General features: G+C 67.1%; 4 protein-coding genes across 4 annotated transcripts in view; 3 read left to right on the top strand and 1 right to left on the bottom strand.

Moving 5' to 3' along the window:
* Positions 1-212: 212 nt before the first annotated feature.
* GIPR (gastric inhibitory polypeptide receptor) lies at positions 213-7,638 on the top strand (the record flags this gene model as incomplete). Its single annotated transcript, XM_032207150.1, has 13 exons — positions 213-287; positions 1,026-1,116; positions 1,211-1,318; positions 1,406-1,527; positions 3,956-4,059; positions 4,150-4,297; positions 5,086-5,245; positions 5,325-5,385; positions 5,497-5,566; positions 5,687-5,775; positions 6,445-6,583; positions 7,239-7,280; positions 7,456-7,638. Coding segments are annotated over 13 exons (1,392 nt in total), but the record flags the coding sequence as incomplete, so codon positions are not given.
* Positions 7,639-10,419: 2,781 nt separating this feature from the next.
* Positions 10,420-12,195, top strand: FBXO46 (F-box protein 46). The gene is given in 2 exon segments (XM_032207152.1): positions 10,420-10,571; positions 10,573-12,195. Coding segments are annotated over 2 exon segments (1,689 nt in total). The 5' UTR covers positions 10,420-10,491; the 3' UTR covers positions 12,182-12,195.
* A 1,080-nt stretch (positions 12,196-13,275) lies between these two features.
* LOC116501554 (glutaminyl-peptide cyclotransferase-like protein) lies at positions 13,276-18,174 on the top strand. Its single transcript, XM_032207158.1, has 7 exons — positions 13,276-13,890; positions 14,635-14,775; positions 14,856-15,149; positions 15,827-15,979; positions 16,573-16,672; positions 17,066-17,182; positions 17,292-18,174. The coding sequence occupies exons 1-7, from the start codon at positions 13,327-13,329 to the stop codon at positions 17,435-17,437; spliced, it is 1,515 nt and encodes a 504-aa protein (XP_032063049.1). The 5' UTR covers positions 13,276-13,326; the 3' UTR covers positions 17,438-18,174.
* The window catches only part of LRFN3 (leucine rich repeat and fibronectin type III domain containing 3), a 47,793-nt gene continuing 46,529 nt past the window's right edge, over positions 17,932-19,195 (bottom strand). The window contains exon 4 of the mRNA XM_032207156.1: positions 17,932-18,002. Coding sequence (XP_032063047.1) covers positions 17,990-18,002 — 13 coding nt within the window. The 3' untranslated portion in view covers positions 17,932-17,989. The remainder of the gene's footprint in view (positions 18,003-19,195) is intronic.

Here is a 19,195-nt window from a genome sequence, read left to right as displayed (position 1 = left end):
GGGGTCCCGGACCCCCCCCGTCGGGCCCCGTGCCGGCCGGGCGCCTCCCGCGGCTCCCTGGAAACGAACGCGTCAAAGCGGGGGGGGGGCGGCGCCGGTAAAACCGGGGCCTTGGGGGGGGGGGAAAAAGGTGTGTGGGGGGGCACGGGACCGATCCCCTCCGGTGCCCCCCCCCCCCTCCTTTTCCTCCATCCCCCCCCCAACCGCCCCAGGAGCTGCTGTTGCCGTCATGGGGCGCCGGGCAAACGCCCCCCCCCCTGCTCACCAGGGTCCTGCGTGGGGCAGAGGTGAGGACCCCTCCCCCCCCGGACACCCCCAGCACCACCGGGAGCCCCCCGTCACCCCCAGGTCCCCCCCAGGACCCCACCACAACCGGGACGCCCCCCATCACCCCCAGGTCCCCCCCAGGACCCCATTACCACCGGGTCCCCCCCATCACCCCCGGGACCCCCCCATCACCCTCAGGTCCCCCCCAGGACCCCATCACCACCCTGGTCCCCCCTTCGCCACTGGGACCCCCCCATCACTACCAGGCCCCCCCCCCCAGGACCCCAACACCCCCCAGGCCCCCCCCAAGACCCCATCACCCCTGGGACCCACCCCATCACCACCGGGACCCCCCCATTGCCCCCAGGTCCCCCCATCACCACCAGGACCCCCCCCAGGTGGTGGCCCCATGGTGGTGACCCCATGGCATTGTCCCCATGGTGGTGTCCCCACAGTGGTGTCCCCATGTTGATGTCCCCATGGCATTGTCCCCATAGTGGTGTCCCTGTGTTGGTGTCCCCATGGCATTGTCCCCATGGTGGTGCCCCCACAGTGACATCCCCATAGTGACATCCCCATAGTGGTGTCCCCATAGTGGTGTCCCCATAGTGGTGTCCCCATGGTGGTGCCCCCCATGCTGATGTCCCCATAGCATTGTCCCCATACTGGTGCCCCCCATGGTGGTGTCCCCACGATGGTGTCCCCACGGCATTGTCCCCACGGCGGTGGCCCTGGGGGTGGCACCGTTCCCCTTGCAGGGCGAGCGCTCTGCCCAGGCGACGCTGGCGGCGTGGCAGCAGTACCGGCACGCCTGCGAGCTGCGCCTGCGCCTCGACCCCCCGGCACCCGGTGAGCACGGGGGACACGGGGTGGGGACAACGTTTGGGGACACCTCGGGGGGGTTGAGGGGGACGCAAACACCGACCCCCCACCCCCCATCCAGGTCCCGTCTGCAACCGCAGCTTTGACATGTACGTGTGCTGGGGGGACGCGCCCCCCAACAGCACCGCCACCGTGCCCTGCCCCTGGTACCTGCCCTGGCACCACCGAGGTAAGGGGACGCTGCAAGGGGGGTGGGGGGACACGGGGGACTTGGTGGTGGCCCCCCCGGTGACGCGGTGGTGGCCGTGGTGGCCAGTGCAGGGCGGGGTGGTGGCCCGGCGCTGCGGCCCCGACGGGCAGTGGGTGACCGATGGCACCGGGCGGCCCTGGAGGGACCACTCGCAGTGCGAGGACCTGGAGCAGGAGCAGCCGCTGCAGGTGGGTGGCGATGGCAGCGTGGCGTGACATATCACGATATGGCATACTATGTCGTGACATGTCACGCCGTGCCATGCTGTGTCACGCCATGCTGTGCCGTTTTATGTCACGCCGTTGTACGTCGCGCCGTGCCATGATGTTCTGTGTCACACTGTGCCATGTCACACCTTGCTATGTCGTGACATGTCACGCCGTGTCGTGCCGTGTCACGCCGTGCCGTGCCATTTTTTGTCATGCCATCACATGTCACACCATGCCGTGACGTTCTGTGTCATGCCATGCCACACCATGCCATGTGTTGACACACTGTGCCATGTCACGCCTTGCTATGTCGTGACATGTCACGCTGTGTCGTGCCGTGTCATGCCATGCTGTGCCATTTTATGTCATGCTATCACATGTCACACCATGCCGTGACATTCTGTGTCATGCCGTGCCACACCATGCCATGTGTTGACACGCTGTGCCATGTCACGCCGTGCCATGCCATGTCATGCCGTGTCATGCCATGTCGTGCCATGTCATGCTATGGCATTCCGTGCTGTGCCATGTCACACTGTGCCATGTCACATTGTGCCATTCCACGCCGTGCCATTCCGTGCCATGCTGTCCCATGTCACACTGTGACCGCTGTCCCTTGTCACGCCGTTCTGTGCCACATCGTGCCGTGCCATGCTGTGCCATGTCACTGTGACCACTGTCCCGTGTCACGCCGTGCTGTGCCACGTCACACCGTGCCATTCTGTGCCGTGCTGTGCCATGTCACACTGTGACCACTGTCCCTTGTCACGCCGTGCTGTGCCATTCCGTGCCGTGCTGTGCCGTGCCATGCTGTGCCATGTCGCTGTGACCGCTGTCCCTTGTCACACCGTGCTGTGCCACATCACGCTGTGCCATTCCGTGCCGTGCTGTGCCATCCTGTGCCATGCTGTGCCATCCTGTGCTGTGTCACGCCGTGCTGTGTCACGCCGTGCTGTGCCATTCCGTGCCGTGCCACGCTGCGAGGTGCCGCGACGTGATGGGACGCAGCCGGGGCGGTGCCAAAATGCGTGCACGGAGACGGGGGGGGAGCAAAGGGGGGGCTGCATCGCAGTGAGCTGTGCTGCAGCGTGCCGTGCCGTGCCGTGCTGTGCTGTGCCATACAACGTGCTCTTATCCCGTGCCAGGATGTGCCGTGCCGTGTTGCAGTGCCGTGCGCCGTGCCGTGCCGTGTTGCACCGTGCCATGAACCGTGCCGTGCCGTGTTGCACCGTGCCGTGCACCGTGATGTGTTGCACCATGACACGAACCGTGCCGTGCCGTGCTGAGCTGCACCAATCCGTGCTCGTGACATGCACCGTGCCGTGCTGCACTGTGCCATACTGTACCACGCTGTGCCGTGCTGCACCGTGCTGCACCATGCCGTGCTGCACCGTACCATGCTGCACTTTGCCATGCCGTGCTGCACTGTGCTGCACCATGCTGCACCATGCCGTGCCGTGCTGTACTGTGCCGTGCTGCACCACGCCGTGCCATGCTGCACCGTGCTGTGCCATGCTGCACCGTGTTGCACCATGCCGTGCCGCACCGTGCCGTGCCATGCTGCACCGTGCTGTGCTGTGCTGTGCTGTGCTGTGCTGTGCTGTGCTGCACCGTGCCGTGCTGCACCATGCCGTGCCATGCTGCACCGTGCCGTGCCATGCTGCACCGTGCCATGCTGCACCACGCCGTGCCGTGCCGCACCGTGCCATGCCATGCTGCAGCATGCTGTGCTGCACCGTGGCTTGCTAAACCGTGCCGTGCCGTGCTGCACCGTGCCATGCTGCACCGTGCCATGTTGCACCGTGCCGTGCTGCACCGTGCCATGTTGCACCGTGCCATGCTGCACCGTGCCGTGCTGCGCTGTGCTGTGCTGCACCATGCCATACTGCACCGTGCCGTGCCGCACCATGCCGTGCCGTGCTGCACCGTGCCATGCCGTGCTGCACCATGCTGTGCTGCATCGTACCGTGCTGTGCCATGCTGTACCGTGCCATGCCGTGCTGCACTGTGCCATGCTGCACCGTGCCATGCCCTGCGGCATTGCACTGTGCCGTGCTGCACCGTGCCATGCCGTGCTGCACCGTGCCGTGCTGCACCGTGCCATGCTTCGTGCCCCATCCCGGTGTGCCACCACATCCCAGCACCCTTCAGTTTGTGTCCCGAGCCGTTCCCCGTGGCATCCTTGTGTCCCCACCATGTCCCCATGTCCCCCTGCTGTCCCGGTGTCTCCACGCTGCCCCCACATCCCCACACCATCCTGGTGTCCCCATGCCATCCCAGTGTCCCCACACCATCCTGGTGTCCCAATGCCATCCCAGTGTCCCCACGTTGTCTCCCTGTGTCCCCCTGCTGTCCCCACGTCCCCCTGCTGTCCCCACGTCCCCACGCTGTCCCCGCGTCCCCACAGCAGCACGCCTGGCTGCTGGAGCAGTTCCGCCTGGTCTACACCGTGGGCTACTCCCTGTCCCTCATCTCCCTCCTCCTGGCGCTGCTGCTGCTGCTGCTCTTCAGGTACCGGGGGGATCGGGCGCTGCCAGCGGCACCCATAGGTGCTGCCGGGCACCCTTGGGTGCTACCCAAGCCCCCTCGCCCCCCCCCCAGGCGCCTGCGTTGCACCCGCAACTACATCCACGCCAACCTCTTCCTCTCCTTCGTGCTGCGGGCGGGCGCCATCCTGACGCGGGACGCGCTGCTGCACCGCCACCTGCGCCCCGGCCTCGGCGACCCCCTGCAGCTGCTGAGCCAGCAGGTGGGGGCACCCATGGGTGGGGGGCACCCTTGGGTGGTGGGGCACACGTGGGAGGGGGCGCACGTGGGTGGGGGACACCCGCTGGGGGGGAAATCATGGGGGGAGAATGCAAAATTTTGGGGGTTCTGAGGTGGGTGCCGGTGCCACCACGGGGCTGGTGTCACCATGGGGCTGGTGACACCATGGTGGCAATGCCACCACGGTGCTGGTGACACCATGATGCTGGTGCTACCAGGATGGCAATGCCACCGTGCTGCTGGTGCCACCACGCTGGCAGTGCCACCACGGTGCCACAAGGACAATGCCATTGTGCTGCTGGTGCCACCGTGCCACCAGATGCCACCACAATGGCAATGCCACCACACTGCTGGTGCCACCACGATGGCAACGCCACCGTGCTGCTGGTGCCACCAGGTGCCACCAGGTGCCACCACAATGGCAATGTCACCACAGTGCCACAAGGACAATGCCACCACGGTGCTGGTGCCACCATGCTTCTGGTGCCACCAGGATGGCAATGCCACCGTGCTGCTGGTGCCACCAGGTGCCACCAGGTGCCACCACAATGGCAATGTCACCACAGTGCCACAAGGACAATGCCACCACGGTGCTGGTGCCATCGTGCTGCTGGTGCCACCAGGTGCCACCAGGTGCCACCAGGTGCCACCATAGGCAATGCCACCACACTGCCGGTGCCATCGTACTGCTGGTGCCACCACGATGGCAATGCCACCGTGCCGTCGGTGCCACCGGTGCCACCCCGGTGTCCCCGTGGCGTCCCCCGGCAGGCGGTGGCGGGGTGCCGGCTGGCGCAGGCGCTGACCCAGTACTGCGTGGGTGCCAACTACGGGTGGCTGCTGGCCGAGGGGCTCTTCCTGCACAAGCTGCTGGTCCTGGCCACCTTTTCGGGTGACCGCTGCCTCCCCGCCTTCCTCCTCCTCGGCTGGGGTGAGCCACATGTCCCCCGTGTCCCCAATTGTCCCCACGCCGCGGTCCCCAACCCCTGTCCCCAACCCCGTCCCCGCAGGCGCCCCCGTGCTCTTCGTGGTGCCGTGGGTGGTGGTGCGCTACCTCTACGAGAACGAGGGGTGAGTCCCTTTGTGCCCCCCCAAATTTTTGTCACCCGGAGGGGACGCCGCTGTCCCCAAGGGGGTGTCCCCAAGGGGAGGGGACAGTGCTGAGCTCCGTCCCCGCTCCAGGTGCTGGGAGAGGAACGAGAAGGCGGCCGTGTGGTGGATCATCCGCTGCCCCATCCTGATGGCCGTGGCGGTGGGTGACACGGGCACGGGGGGGGGTGACATGGGCACGGGGGAGGTGACACGGGCACGGGGGAGGTGACACGGGCACGGGGGTGTCACCGCCTGTCCCTGTCCCTTCTCTTTGTCACAGGTGAACTTCGTGGTGTTTGTGCGCATCGTCCGCATCCTGGTGGCCAAAGTGCGGGCGCATCAGGTGGCCCGCGGGGACTGCAGGGTCAGGTGGGGACACGGGGGGACACCGGGGGGGGGTGTGGGGACACTGGGATGTGCATGGGGACACTGGGATGTGTATGGGGACATGGGGACACCGGGGTGTGTATGGGGACACTGGGATGTGCTTGGGGACATCAGGATGTGCATGGGGACAAGGGGACACTGGGATGTGCATGGGGACACCTGAGCCTGTCCCTTGTCCCTGTAATGTCCCCAGGTGTGTCCCCATCAGGGTAATGTCCCCAAATGTGTCCCCATGAGTGTCCCCATCCATGTAATGTCCCCAGAAGTGTCCCCACATGTGTCCCCATCCCTGTCCCCATCAGGGTAATGTCCCCAGTAGTGTCCCCATGTGTCCCCATGCCTATCCCCATCCATATAATGTCCCCAAATGTGTCCCCATGAGTGTCCCCATCCATGTAATGTCCCCAGAAGTGTCCCCAAGTGTGTCCCCAGGTGTGTCCCCATGCCTGTCCCCATCCATATAATGTCCCCAAGCGTGTCCCCACGTGTCCCCATGCCTGTCCCCATCCACGTAACATCCCCAGGCGCATTCCCCGTGCCCGTAAGCTCCCCGAGCGCATCCCCACACGTGTCCCCACGCGTGTCCCTGTCCCCACACGTGTCCCCACGCGTGTCCCCGTCCCCGAGCGTGTCCCCCCGGTGTCCCCAAAGGCTGGCCAAGTCGACGCTGACGCTGATCCCGCTGCTGGGGGTGCACGAGGTGGCCTTCGCGCTGGTGGCCGAGGAGCAGGCGGGTGGCACCGTGCGCCTCGTGCGCCTCTTCCTGCAGCTGCTGCTCTCCTCCAGCCAGGTTGGGGGGGTCGTGGGGGGGGCAATTGGGGTCGTGGGAGAGCAATTGGGGTCGTGTGGGGGGGTGTTGGGGGGGAATGGGGGGGGTGGGAGGGGTAGGGAGGGCGCAATGGGGGGTGTAGGGGGGTGCAGGGGGGGCAATGGGGGGGTTATGGGGGGGTTATGGGGGCGTGGGGGGGTCGGGGGGGGCAATTGGGGTCGTGGGGGGGGGGTGTGGGGGGGAATGGGGGGGTGGGAGGGGCAGGGAGGGCGCAATGGGGGGCGTGGGGGGGCGTAGGGGGTGCAGTGGGGGGGCAATGGAGGGGTTATGGGGGGTTATGGGGGGCGTGGGGGGGCGTGAGGGGGACCGGGGGGGGCAATTGGGGTCGTTGGGGGGCAATTGGGGTCGTGGGGGGGGATGTGGGGGGGAATGGGGGGGTGGGAGGGGCAGGGAGGGCGCAATGGGGGGTGTGGGGGGGCGCAGGGGGTGCAGTGGGGGGGCAATGGGGGGGTTATGGGGGGGTTATGGGGGCGTGGGGGGGCAATGGGGGGCAATAGGGGGACAGAGGGGGCAATATGGGGCAATATGGGGCAATAGGGGGGCAATGGGGGGGCAGAGAGGTCAGGCAGGGGGGTGCCCCGCCCCCCCCCCCAAGCCCCAGGTGCCTCCCCCCCAGGGCCTCATCGTCAGCGTCCTCTACTGCTTCGTCAACAAGGAGGTGCGTGTCACGACATGTCGCGATACGGGGGGAGGAACGCGACATATATCGCGACATATCGCGCCGCCTCGGGCTGTGCTGCGCCCTGTCGTGACGTACCAGACCCTGTCACGACTCGTCGGGCGTAATATCGCGATATTTCGTGACATGTCGCCGTGCCCCCCCCCCCCTCCAGGTGCAGGCGGAGGTGCGGCGCGGGTGGCAGCGGTGCCGCCTGGGTGCCCCCTGCCCCCCAGGAGCCCCCCGGGGACCCCCCCGGGGACCTCCCCGGGGTCCCCGGCGCTACGTGGCCGTGGGGGGGTCTCGCCCGGTGCCCCGCGACTCCGGGGGGCACCCCCTGGCTGAGAGCTGCTGCTGAGGGTGGGGGGGGGACCCTGACACCTTTGGGTGCTGGGGGGGGGGCCTAACACCTTAAGGTGCTGGGACAGGGGTGTGGGGGAGTCCTGGACACCTTTGGGTGCTGGGGGGGGGCCTGACACCTTAAGGTGCTGGGGGAGGGGTCTGGGGGGTCCCTGACACCTTTGGGTGCTGAGGGTCTGTGGGGGGGTCCCTGACACCTTTGGGTGCTGGGGGAGGGTTATGGGGGGGTCCTGGACGCCTTTGGGTGCTGGGGGGGGGGTCCCTGCCACCTTTGGGTGCTGGGGGTCTGGGGGGACCCTGACACCTTTGGGTGCTGGGGGAGGGTTATGGGGGGGTCCTGGACGCCTTTGGGTGCTGGGGGGGGGGTCCCTGACACCTTAAGGTGCTGGGGAAGGGGTCTGGGGGGGTCCTGGACACCTTTGGGTGCTGGGGATCTGGGGGGGCCCTACCACCTTTGGGTGCTGGGGGAGGGTTATGGGGGGGGGGCCCTGACACCTTTGGGTGCTGGGGGTCTGGGGGGGCCCCTAACACCTTAAGGTGCTGGGGAAGGGGTCTGGGGGGGGTCCTGGACGCCTTTGGGTGCTGGGGGGTCCCTGACACCCTGAGGTGCTGGGGGAGGGGTCTGGGAGGTCCCTGACACCTTTGGGTGCTGGGAGGGGTTGGGGGGGGTGTCACTGTCACCTATGGGTGCTGGGGGGGGTGGGGGTGGTCCCAGGGTACCCCGGGCTGCTTGGCCCCAGCTTTGTACCCCCAAAGAAAGCTGTGACGTAATGCAGTGGCTCGTGTGACGTCATATCTGCACCGAGGGGGGGAGGGGAGAACACACTGGGGCGGGGGTTGGCACCACCCTAAGGTTACCCCCTAGCTGGGGACTACATCTCCCAGCATGCCCCTGTGCGCATGCGCAGCAGCGCCAGGTAACCGGCTGCTCGCACCGCGCATGCGCGGACTCAGCCGCCGGGCAGGGAACTACAATTCCCATCGGCCCCCTCCCCCGCGGCGCATGCGCAGAGCGCGGCGGCCGTGCGCACGCGCGAGGCACCCCGGAAGCGGCGCGGAGAGGCGGAGCGGCCGCGCCCGGCACCTGCCCGGTGAGCGGGGGAGGGGCGGCGGGGCCGGGCGGGGCCGGGCGGGGCCCGGAGCCGGGGGCGGCGGCGGGGTAACGGCGGCGGGGAGCGGCGGGACCGGGGCTGCGGCCTGCGGGGCCGGCCGAGGCCCGGTTCGGCGGCGGGGCCCGGCGGCGGCGGCGGCGGCGGCTTCGGGCCCGGGGCCCGCAGCGGAGGCTCGGGGCGAGAGCCCGGGGCCGGGCCCGGGGCGGGGGCGCGCGCGCGCGGGGCGGGGGCGCGCGGGGGCCGCGGCGCGGGTTCGTCCCCGGGGCCCTGGGGAGGGCGGGGGGGGAGCTGGCCCCGCCCCCTCCCGCTTGGCCCCGCCCCCTTTCTCCCGCGGCCACGCCCCCGCGCTGAGCTCCCGCCCGCCCGCCGCCGCCGCGCTGCCGCCGTCCATATATGGGCATGGCCCGAGCGCGGCCCCCTGATTGGCTGCGGGCCGCGCGCAGCCCCCGCCGACAAACGGCCGGCGGTTAAAAGGGCCGCGCGGCGCGCGCCGGACGGGGCCCACCCCCCGCGCGGCCACCGCGGCCGCTTTAAGAGCCGGGGCCCCCCCCCCTCCTTCCCCCGGCCGGAGCCGGCGGCGCCGGTGAGGGGGCGGGGCGAGAGCGCGGGAGGGGCGGGGCCTCGGGCAGGTGCGCGGGGGGCGGGGTTTAGGGGTTGGGGGCGGGGTTTAGGGATTGGGGGCAGGTGCTTGTCGGGGCGGGGTTTGAGGGGGCGTGGCTTAAGGTGGGCGGGGCTTGATGGGGCGGGGCCGGGGTTGGGCCCATTCATGGCCCCGTCCCAGCCCCATTCATGGCCCCAGTGACCCCAGTAACGCCCCCACTGGCCCCATAGTGGCCCCATACTGGCCCCAGGAGCCTTGCCCTGTCCCCTTCTTGTCCCTCCCAGCCCCATATTGTCCCCAACCCCTCCCTCCCAGCCCCATATTGCCCCCTGCAGCCCCAACCTCATATTATCCCCTTGCTGTCCCCCCCCAGCCCCATATTGTCCCCAGCCCCATATTGTCCCCAGCCCCATATTGTCCCCACCCCGTCCCCTCCGACCCCATCCTGTCCCCCCCAGCCCCATATTGCCCCCCCGTTCCTCCCAACCCCATATTGTCCCCTTCCTGTCCCCCCCACCCCATATTGTCTCCCCCTGTCCCTCCCAGCCCCATATTGTCCCCACCCTGTCCCCTCCGACCCCATACTGTCCCCACCAAACCCATATTGTCCCACTTTCTCCCCCCCAACCCTATATTATCCCTTTCCTGTCCCCCCCAGCCCCATATTGTCCCCACCCTGTCCCCCCCAGTCCCGTATTATCCCCGTTCCTGTCGCCCCTTGACCTGATATTATCCCTTTCCTGTCCCCCCCAGCCCCATATTGTCCCCATCCTGTGCCCACCAGCCCCATACCGTCCCCACCAGCCCCATATTGTGCCCACCCCATCCCCTCCAACCCCATATTGTCCCCTTGCTGTCCCCCCAGCCCCATATCATCCCCTTCCTATCCCCCCCCAGCCCCATATTCCCCCATCCTGCCCCCACCAGCCCCATACCGTCCCCACCAGCCCCATATTGTGCCCACCCCATCCCCGCCGACCCCGCTAACGTCCCCGTATCTCTCCCCAGGCCTGGGCACGGGCGCCGGCAGCTCGGCGACGCGGCGGCCGTGCCATGCAGCCCTGATGGAGCCCAACGCCTTCCCCCAGCTCCAGCTCTGGTGCCCGCGCCCTTTCGGCACCTACACCCAAAACAAGCCATGCCCGGTCCCCGGCCCCACCAAAAAACCTTGCCGTGCCCCCGAAGAACCCGCCGGACCCCGCGCCCCTTCGGAAAACACCCCGCCGCCCCCCGCCGCCCCGCCGGACGAGGGCAGGGTGCTGCTGGACACTTGGTACGTCATCAAACCCGGCAACACCAAGGAGAAGGTGGCTTTTTTCGTCGCCCACCAGTGCGGCGGCACCGGCCGCGCCAGCACCATGAAGGTGAAGGGCAACTGGGGCAGCGAAAGCTCCAAAGCCAAGCGGCGCCGGCGCTGCCACCACCCCGGCAAAAGCAAAAGCGGGGCTGACGGCGAGGGGGGCGGCGAGCCCCCCGACCTCCTCTCGGTGGCCGAGATGGTGGCGCTGGTGGAGCAGCGCACGGCGCTGGCCCTGCAGGGTTTCCAACCCCCGGCGGCGCCCGTGGTTTTCATGGAGGCGGCCGGCGAGGCCAAAACCCCCGCGGCGAGCGCCGACTGCAGCCGGGTGGCCGAAGCCGTGGCTCAATTCGAGTCGCGGCAGCGCGGCGGCGCGCGGCACAACGGGCTCTGCCACCCCAGCGCCGAGTGCGCCGCCACCACCGCCACCACCACGGCCACCGCCGCGGTGGCACCGGCGCCCGGCGAGGTGCGCATCGCTTTCCGCATCTCCAGCGGGCGTGAAAACCGGCCCGGAGCCTCCCCGGCCGAGCCGGCGGCGAGCGGTGGGCGCCCCAATTGCGTTTTCGTGGGGTGCGGGGCCGCCGGTGGCACCCGCGCCAAGGACAAGATCACCTGCGACCTCTACCAGCTCATCAGCCCGTCCCGCGACGCCTTGCCCAACAACGTGGAGTTCCTCCTGGCCAGCGCTGCGCCCAAAGGGGACGGGGACGGCGCCGACGTGGACATGGGGTGCGGCGAGGGGACGGCGCCCCCCGGTAAGCCGGACGCCGCCGAAGGATCCGGCGGAGAGGCGGCATCGGCGTCGGCATCATCGGCGTCACGGGACTGCGCGTCCGGCTTCCACGTGGACGTGGTGGTGACGGGGGTGGTGGACCAGTGCGTCTTTTTCGGCAAGGACAGCGCCAAGAAGATGAAGGAGGAGACGGTGAGGCTGCCGGCGCCGCAGGACGACCCGCCGCCGGGACAGCTTTTCCTCCTGCCGGGCGCCGAGGAGGCGGCCGAGGTGGGAGCGGGAGCGGCGGAGGCGGCCGAGGAAACAGTGACAACGACGGTGACGCCGGACCCGTCGCTGTGCCGCTTGTACCGCCACGTCTCGCACGATTTTTTGGAGATCCGCTTCAAAATCCAGCGGCTGCTGGAGCCGCGGCAGTACATGCTGCTGCTGCCCGAGCACGTGATGGTGAAAATCTTCAGCTACCTGCCCACCCAGGCTTTGGCCGCCCTCAAGTGCTCGTGCCACTACTTCAAATCCATCATCGAGACCTTCGGGGTGCAGGCCACCGATTCGCGCTGGAACCGCGACCCCCTGTACCGCGACGACCCCTGCAAGCAGTGCAAGAAGCACTACGAGAAGGGGGACGTGTCCCTGTGCCGCTGGCACCCCAAACCCTACCACCACGACCTGCCTTACGGCCGCTCCTACTGGATGTGCTGCCGGCGCCCCGATAAAGAGGCGCCCGGCTGCCGCGTGGGGCTGCACGACAACAACTGGGTGCACCCGGCCGCCCGCCGCGACGACGGGAGGTGAAGGACGGAAGGAAGGGACGGTGACGGCGGGGGGGACGCGGAGGGGGGGACGCCGGGGCGCAGGAGGAGGCGGGGAAAAAAGGAAAATGTGGAAAAAAAAAAAAAAAAAAGGAAAAGAAACGGAAGGAAGAGGAAGGAAAGGTGTGGAGGGTGTGGGGGGAAAGGGGTCGGGGGTGGGGGTGTTGTGGGGGTGTCACGCCAGTGGTGGCGCCGTGGGGTGGTGGCATCATGGGGACATCACGCCGGTGGTGGCACTTTGGGGTGGGGGCATAATGGGGACTTCACGCCAGTGGTGGAACCATGGGGTGGTGGCATTTTGGGGTGGGGGCTCCACAGGGTGGTGGCACCATGGGGACGTCATGCCAGTGGTGGCACTTTGGGGTGGTGGCATCATGGGGACATCATGCTGGTGGCGACACTTTGGGGTGGTGGCACTTTGGGGTGGTGGTTCCATGGGGTGGTGGCATCTTGGGGACATCACATTGGTGGTGGCACTTTGGGGTGGTGGCTCTGTGGGGTGGTGGCATCATGGGGACATCATGCCGGTGGTGGCACTTTGGGGTGGTGGCTCCTCAGGGTGGTGGCATCATGGGGACGTCATGCCGGTGGTGGCACTTTGGGTTGGTGGCTCCTCAGGGTGGTGGCACCATGGGGACATCACATCGGTGGTGGCACTTTGGGGTGGTGGTTCCATGGGGTGCTGGCTCCACAGGGTGGTGGCACCATGGGGACATCATGCCAGTGGTGGCACCATGGGGTGGTGGAACCATAGGGACATCATGTCAGTAGTGGCACCAAGGTGACATCCCATGGGGGTGACGTCCTATGGGGGTGATGTCCCAACAGGGTGACATCTCACAAGGGTGACATTCCATAGGGGTGACATCCCACAGGGGTGATGTCCCATGGGGGTGACATGTGACCAAGGTGACATCCCAAGGGGGTGACATCCCATGGGGGTGATGTCCCACCAGGGTGACATCCCATCAGGGTGACAACTCCCCGGGGTGACATCCCATGGGGGTGACATCCTATGGGTGATGTCCCATCAAGGTGACATCCCTCCAGGGGGGTGACAACCCCTCAAGCTGACATCCCATGGGGCTGACATCCAACAGGGGTGATGTCCCACCAGGGTGACATCCCATGGGGGTGACACCCCCGGTGGTGCCACCCCCCCGCAGGTTCCCCGCGGACGGCGCCACCACCGCGTCCCCATCCCTGTCCCCATCCCCGTCCCCAACCCCACTGCGCATGCGCCTCTCCCTCCTCCCCCCCGCCCTTCGGAAAAGGGGGCGTGTCCCAGCGAGCAAGCCACGCCCCACTCCACCACCAAGACCACGCCCCCTCCGCGAAACCACGCCACCCACTAAACCACGCCCCTCTACGAAACCACACCCCCTTTCGCGAAACCACACCCGCCTTTCGAAGACCACGCCCCCTTCTCGAAGACCACGCCCCCCTCCCGGGTGGCCCCGCCCCCGCGCCATGCGGAAGGGCGCCGGAGGCTCCCGGAGGCCCCGGGCCGCGGGTTCGGGTCCCGGTCCCGGCCCGGTGGCGGTGCCGCTGCCGTTGCCGGTGCCCGGGCTCTGCCCCCGCCTCCGGGGCTGCCCCCGGCCGCTGCCGCCGCTGCTCCTGGCCCTGGCGGCGGCCGCTGCCATCCTCTACGCGGCCTGGCCCGCCGGGGAGCGGGGCACCGGAGGAGGACCGGTAAAATGGGGGGGGGGGGGAACCGGGATTAGGGGAGGGAACCGGGATTAAGGGGGGGTTCCGAGATTTGGGGGGGTCCCGGGATTAGGGGGAAGTCCCGGGATTGAGGGAGGGTGCCCGGATTATGGGGGGGTTCCCGGGATTATGGGGGGGTACCGGGATTTGGGGAGGGGGTACCGGGATTAGGCGGGGGCCCCGGATTAGGGGGAGGTCCTGGGATTTTGACCCCCCAGACCCCTCCGAGGACACCCCCACCCCATGGGAGCTCCTAGACCCCCCCCATAACCTCCAAGACCCCCAGACTCCCCCCCAGAACACCTCCACCCCATGGGAGCCCCCAGATCCCCCCCGTAACCTCCAAGACCCCCAGACCCCCCCCAGGACACCCCCACCCCATGGGAGCCCCCAGACCCCCCCCAGGACACCCCCACCCCATGGGAGCCCTCACACCCACCCCCATAACCTCCAAGACCCCCAGACCCCCCCCCAGGACACCCCCACCCCATGGGAGCCCCCAGACCCCCCCCCAGGACACCCCCACCCCATGGGAGCTCCTAGACCCCCCCCCATAACCTCCAAGACCCCCAGACTCCCCCCAGGACACCCCCACCCCATGGGAGCCCCCAGACCCCCCCCAACCCCTCCTTGACCCCCAGACGCCCCCCCCCCAACCCTATACCCCCCAAAACCCCTCCCAGCATCCCCACCCCTTATCTCTGTCCCCCCCCCCCGTACCCCAAACAGCCCCCCCGGGCCCCCCCCTCGGAGCAGGACCTCCGTTCCCTCCTGGGGGGGCTGCACCCCCCCCGCCTCCGCGATGCCTTCCTGCGCCCCCTCCTACGGGAACGACCCCCGGGCAGCGCCGGGAGCCTCGCCGCCCGCCAGGTAAGCCCCCCCTAATGTCACCTTTGTCCCCCCCCCCCAAAAAAAAAACCACCGTATCACCATGTGTCCCCCCCCCCCAGCACATCGCAGACCGGCTTGCGGCGCTGCCGGCTGGCTGGCACCTGGAGCTCGACGCCTTCGAGGCCACCACGCCGCGGGGGCCGGTGGCCTTCGCCAGCTTGGTGGCCACGCTGGCCCCCGCCGCCCCCCGCCGCCTGGCTCTGGCTTGTCACTACGACACCAAGGTGCTGCCACCTGGCCCCCCCCCGGCTCGCCTCCCCTTTTTGGGGGCCACCGACTCGGCCGTGCCCTGTGCCATGCTGCTGGAGCTGGCGGCTGCCCTCGACCGGCCCCTGCGGAGGGCGAAGGATAGGGTGGGTGCTGAGCCCCCCCCCTCACCATCTCGCCCCCCCCAGCCCCGACCCCAAACAGGGTGCTCTGGTGGCCCCCAGGTCACCCCCAGCCACCTGGGTCCGCTGCCGGACACCCCCAGGACGCTTGGGTCCCTCCTGGAGTCCCCCCAGGACACTTGGGACCCCCCCCAGACACCCCCAGGACACTTGGGACCCCCCCCAGATACCTGGGTCCTCTCCAAGACACCCCCAGGACACTTGGGTCACCTCTGGGACACCCCCAGGACATTTGGGTTCCCTCCCAGGACACCTGGGTCCCCCCCCAGACACCCCCAGGACACTTGGGACCCCCCCCCGGGACACCTGGGTCCCCTCCAAGACACTTGGGACCCCCCCCAGATACCTGGGTGTCGCCCCCAGACACCCCCATGACACTTCGGTCCCCCCCAGAGACACCTGCGTCCCCCCTGGGACACCTGAATCCCCCCCAAAACCCCCCCAGGACACTTGGGTCCCTCCTGGACCCCCCCGGGACACCTGGGTCCCCCCCAGAGCCCACCTGGGACACTTTTCCCCCCCCGTAACCCTCCACAGAGCCCCCTGGGTCCCTCCCAGCCCACCCGGCTCCCTCCCAGACCCCTCCTTGGGACCCCAGGGTGCCCCTGAGGGCCCCCCCAGGAAGATTTCGGTCCCCGCAGGGCGCGGAGGTGACGCTGCAGCTGCTTTTCCTCGACGGCGAGGAGGCCTTCGAGGAGTGGAGCGCCACCGACTCGCTCTACGGCGCCCGGCACCTGGCGGCACGCATGGCTGCCACCCGCCACGGCCCCCACGGCACCCAGATCACCGCCATGGTGAGTGTGGCCCACCCCCCCGGCACCCAAGGGTGCTGGCAGGGTGGTGTGGTGGCACCCAAGGGTGGTGGTGGCCCCGCTGGGACAGTCCCATGGCACCCAAGGGTGGTAGTGGCCCAGGTGGGATAGTCCCATGGCACCCAAGGGTGGTGGTGACCCTGCTGGGATAATCCCTTGGCACCCAAGGGTGGTGGCAGGGTGGTGGGATGGCACCCAAGGGTGGTGGTGGCCCAGCTGGGACAGTCCTGTGACACCCAAGGGTGGTGGCAGGGTGGTGTGGTGGCACCCAAGGGTGGTGGTGATCCAGCTGGAACAGTCCCATAGCACCCAAGGGTGGTGGCAGGGTGGTGGGATGGCACCCAAGGGTGGTGGTGGCCCAGCTGGGACAGTCCCATGGCACCCAAGGGTGGTGGTGACCCCACTGGGACAGTCCCATGGCACCCAAGGGTGGTGGCAGGGTGGTGGCACTGCCAGGTTGTCCCCCCTCACCACGGTGGCCCAACCGGGATGGTCCTGGAGCACCCAAGGGTGGTGTCCCTATGGCCACGTGGTGTCCCCGTGGCCGTGCTGATGTCCCCGCGCCGTGTCCCCAGAGCCTGCTGGTGCTGCTGGACCTGCTGGGCACCCAGCACCCCGCCATCCACAGCCACTTCCCCCGCACCCACCACTGGTTCCTGCGCCTCGTCGCCATCGGTGCGCCCTGGGGACATGGGGACACGGGGACGTGGGGACACGGGGACGGGTGTGGGGTCAGGGCGTGGATGGGGTCAGGGCGTGGATGGGCCCTGCGGACGTGCAAAGGGTTGGGGACGTGGCATGGGGACAGCATGGGGGGCAAGGGGATGGGGACAGGGAGTGGGTGGCACCTGGGGACGCCCGTGGGTTTGGGGACAAGCATGGGGTGGGGTGACGTGGGGATGGGGACAGGGTGGGTGCTGGGACAGGGATGGGAATGGGGACACGGATGGGATGAGGAGGCTGGGATGGGGACAGAGATGGACACGGGATGGGGACGGGGGTGTCACAGTGCCACCAAATGCCTTCCTCTCTGTCCCCCCGTGTCCCCTTTGTGTCCCCAACGTGCAGAGAAACGACTGCGAAACCTGGGGCTGCTGCACGCCTCCCCCAAGGACCAGCCCTTTTTCCGTCTCAGCCCACCCCCGGGGCCCGTCGAGGACGACCACGTCCCCTTCCTACAACGTGGTAACGTCCCCGTGTCCCCCCACGCTGTCCCCAAATCCCCACCAAGCTCCACGTCACCTTGCCCGTGTCCACGTCCACCCCACCGCGTCCCCTCCCTGTGTCCCCGCAGGCGTCCCCGTGCTGCATCTCATCCCCATGCCCTTCCCCTGGGTCTGGCACACCACCGAGGACAACGAGGCCAACCTCCACCTGCCCACCGTGGAGGACCTCTGCAAAATCCTCGCCGCCTTCGTGGCCGAGTTCCTGCAGCTCTGAGCCACCCCGACACCCCCGACGCCCTCCGGTTTGAGCCCCCCCGGGGCATCGGGGCAGCCCCTGGCCATGCTGGGAGCCCCCCCCAAATTAAATCCTCGGTGCCTGGCGGCGTGTCCCCTGCTGTCACCCACCCCTGGGGACACAGTTCGGAACAGGCTCACGGGGTGGCAGGACCGCAGAGGGGGGAACCCAGCTGGAAAAGGCAACGGGGGGGCTCCTCGACCCCATTTTCAGCTGGGGAAGGTCCAACCAGACCTCCAAAAGTCCCGTCCGGACCCCAAAGTGCTGCTGGATGCTTCGTCATGGAGGTCCTTCTCGTTTTAATTTGGTCAACCGTTCCCTTGTGTTTTATTTCCGCGCCTCCCCCGGTTGCTGCAGACCCACGGAAGAGCAAACTGTTACGTAAAAAGCGCATCCATGTTGAAAAGATGTGTTTAAATATTAATTAAACAGCGAGGGAGCACCGGAATGATCAAGGAAGCGAGCTGTTGGTTCTCATAATGTTTCTCCTTCATCTGCCTGTCGCTGTGGTGTTCTGGATTTTCACTGCAATCAGATCTCTCTTCTAAAAAAAAAAACAAAAACACTTTTTTGAGGGTCTGTTTTGGCTCCATTTCCATCGATGCATGTCCTTGCGTCTGTCCCCATCAGCCCAGTTCTTGACCTCGAAGCCATCCTCTTGCACGTGTCTACTTGGGAACGCTTCACTGCAGAAATGTAATTGGTTTTAAAAAGTGTTTTTTATTATTATTATTTTTTATTTTATTTTTATTTTTATTTTTTTCCCCCAATCTCCTGAAACGTTGAAGCATCTAAGCCTGGAGATACCGGAAGGGACCAGATTACAAGACTCAAAGCACTTAAAAGCAGCAGTTGTCTAGCTCTTTGGAAGGAAATGACCTACAAAGAGGCTGTTCCTAGAAGTATTTCCTGATTTTTGTGTTGTTCTGCCCCCCTTGCCACCTAATACCATCCCCTACAGAACTCAGAGCCACCCAGTGTGATCCCAGTGCCCCCAGTACCCTCCCAGACCCTTGCTGTATGTCCTAGAGCCCACCAGGATCCTCCCAGTAACCCCAAGACCCTCCCAGATTATTCCAAGTTCCCTGAGAGCCCCCCTCAGAAACACCCAGGACCCTCACAGCACCCATAAAACCTACTCCAAGCCCTCCAGGACTAACCCAGACCCTCAGGAACCCCCCGAGTACCCCCATATACACCTCCGGTCACACAAAACCCCCCAGAAAGAAGGCTCAGGGACACCACGAGGTCCTCAGAAATAGTCCTGGGAAATCCACAGAGATGCTGAGGGAACCACTATGGAAAAAAAAATATGGTTTTGGAGCTTAAGAAGCACTTCAGGAGAGATTCTGAAGGGAATAGAGAGGGCCTAAGGGGGGTGAAGAGGCACCAGAATGTTCTGGGGCATAATAAATGGCTGCAGAGGGGACCCAGGTGGTATTGTGGAGTTCACAGGGCCAGGTGTGGGGTTCCTTAGGGGTACTGTGAAAGCCAGCGGGGGACTTTGGGGTGCAAGGAGGACCAAATGAGGGGGTCCTGAGGATCTGATGGTGGGTGCAAGGGGGCTGAAAGGGCAAATGGAGGCCTCTGGAGCGCCTCAGAAGGCACATTGGGGTGCCGGTAGGTTCCTGGGGAGCCAAGCAGGTGAAGTTGGCGGGTAAAAATTGGAGGCGCCTTGAGGGAATTTGGTGGCCAAAGGAGCGTTGTGGGGTGAAATACACGCAGAAAAGAAGGAGA

This window comes from Aythya fuligula, unplaced genomic scaffold (assembly GCF_009819795.1).
Source record: "Aythya fuligula isolate bAytFul2 unplaced genomic scaffold, bAytFul2.pri scaffold_31_arrow_ctg1_3, whole genome shotgun sequence".
Lineage (NCBI taxonomy): Eukaryota > Metazoa > Chordata > Aves > Anseriformes > Anatidae > Aythya > Aythya fuligula.
Note: the sequence above shows the minus strand (reverse complement) of the source record. Positions and strands in the feature narration are given on the sequence as shown.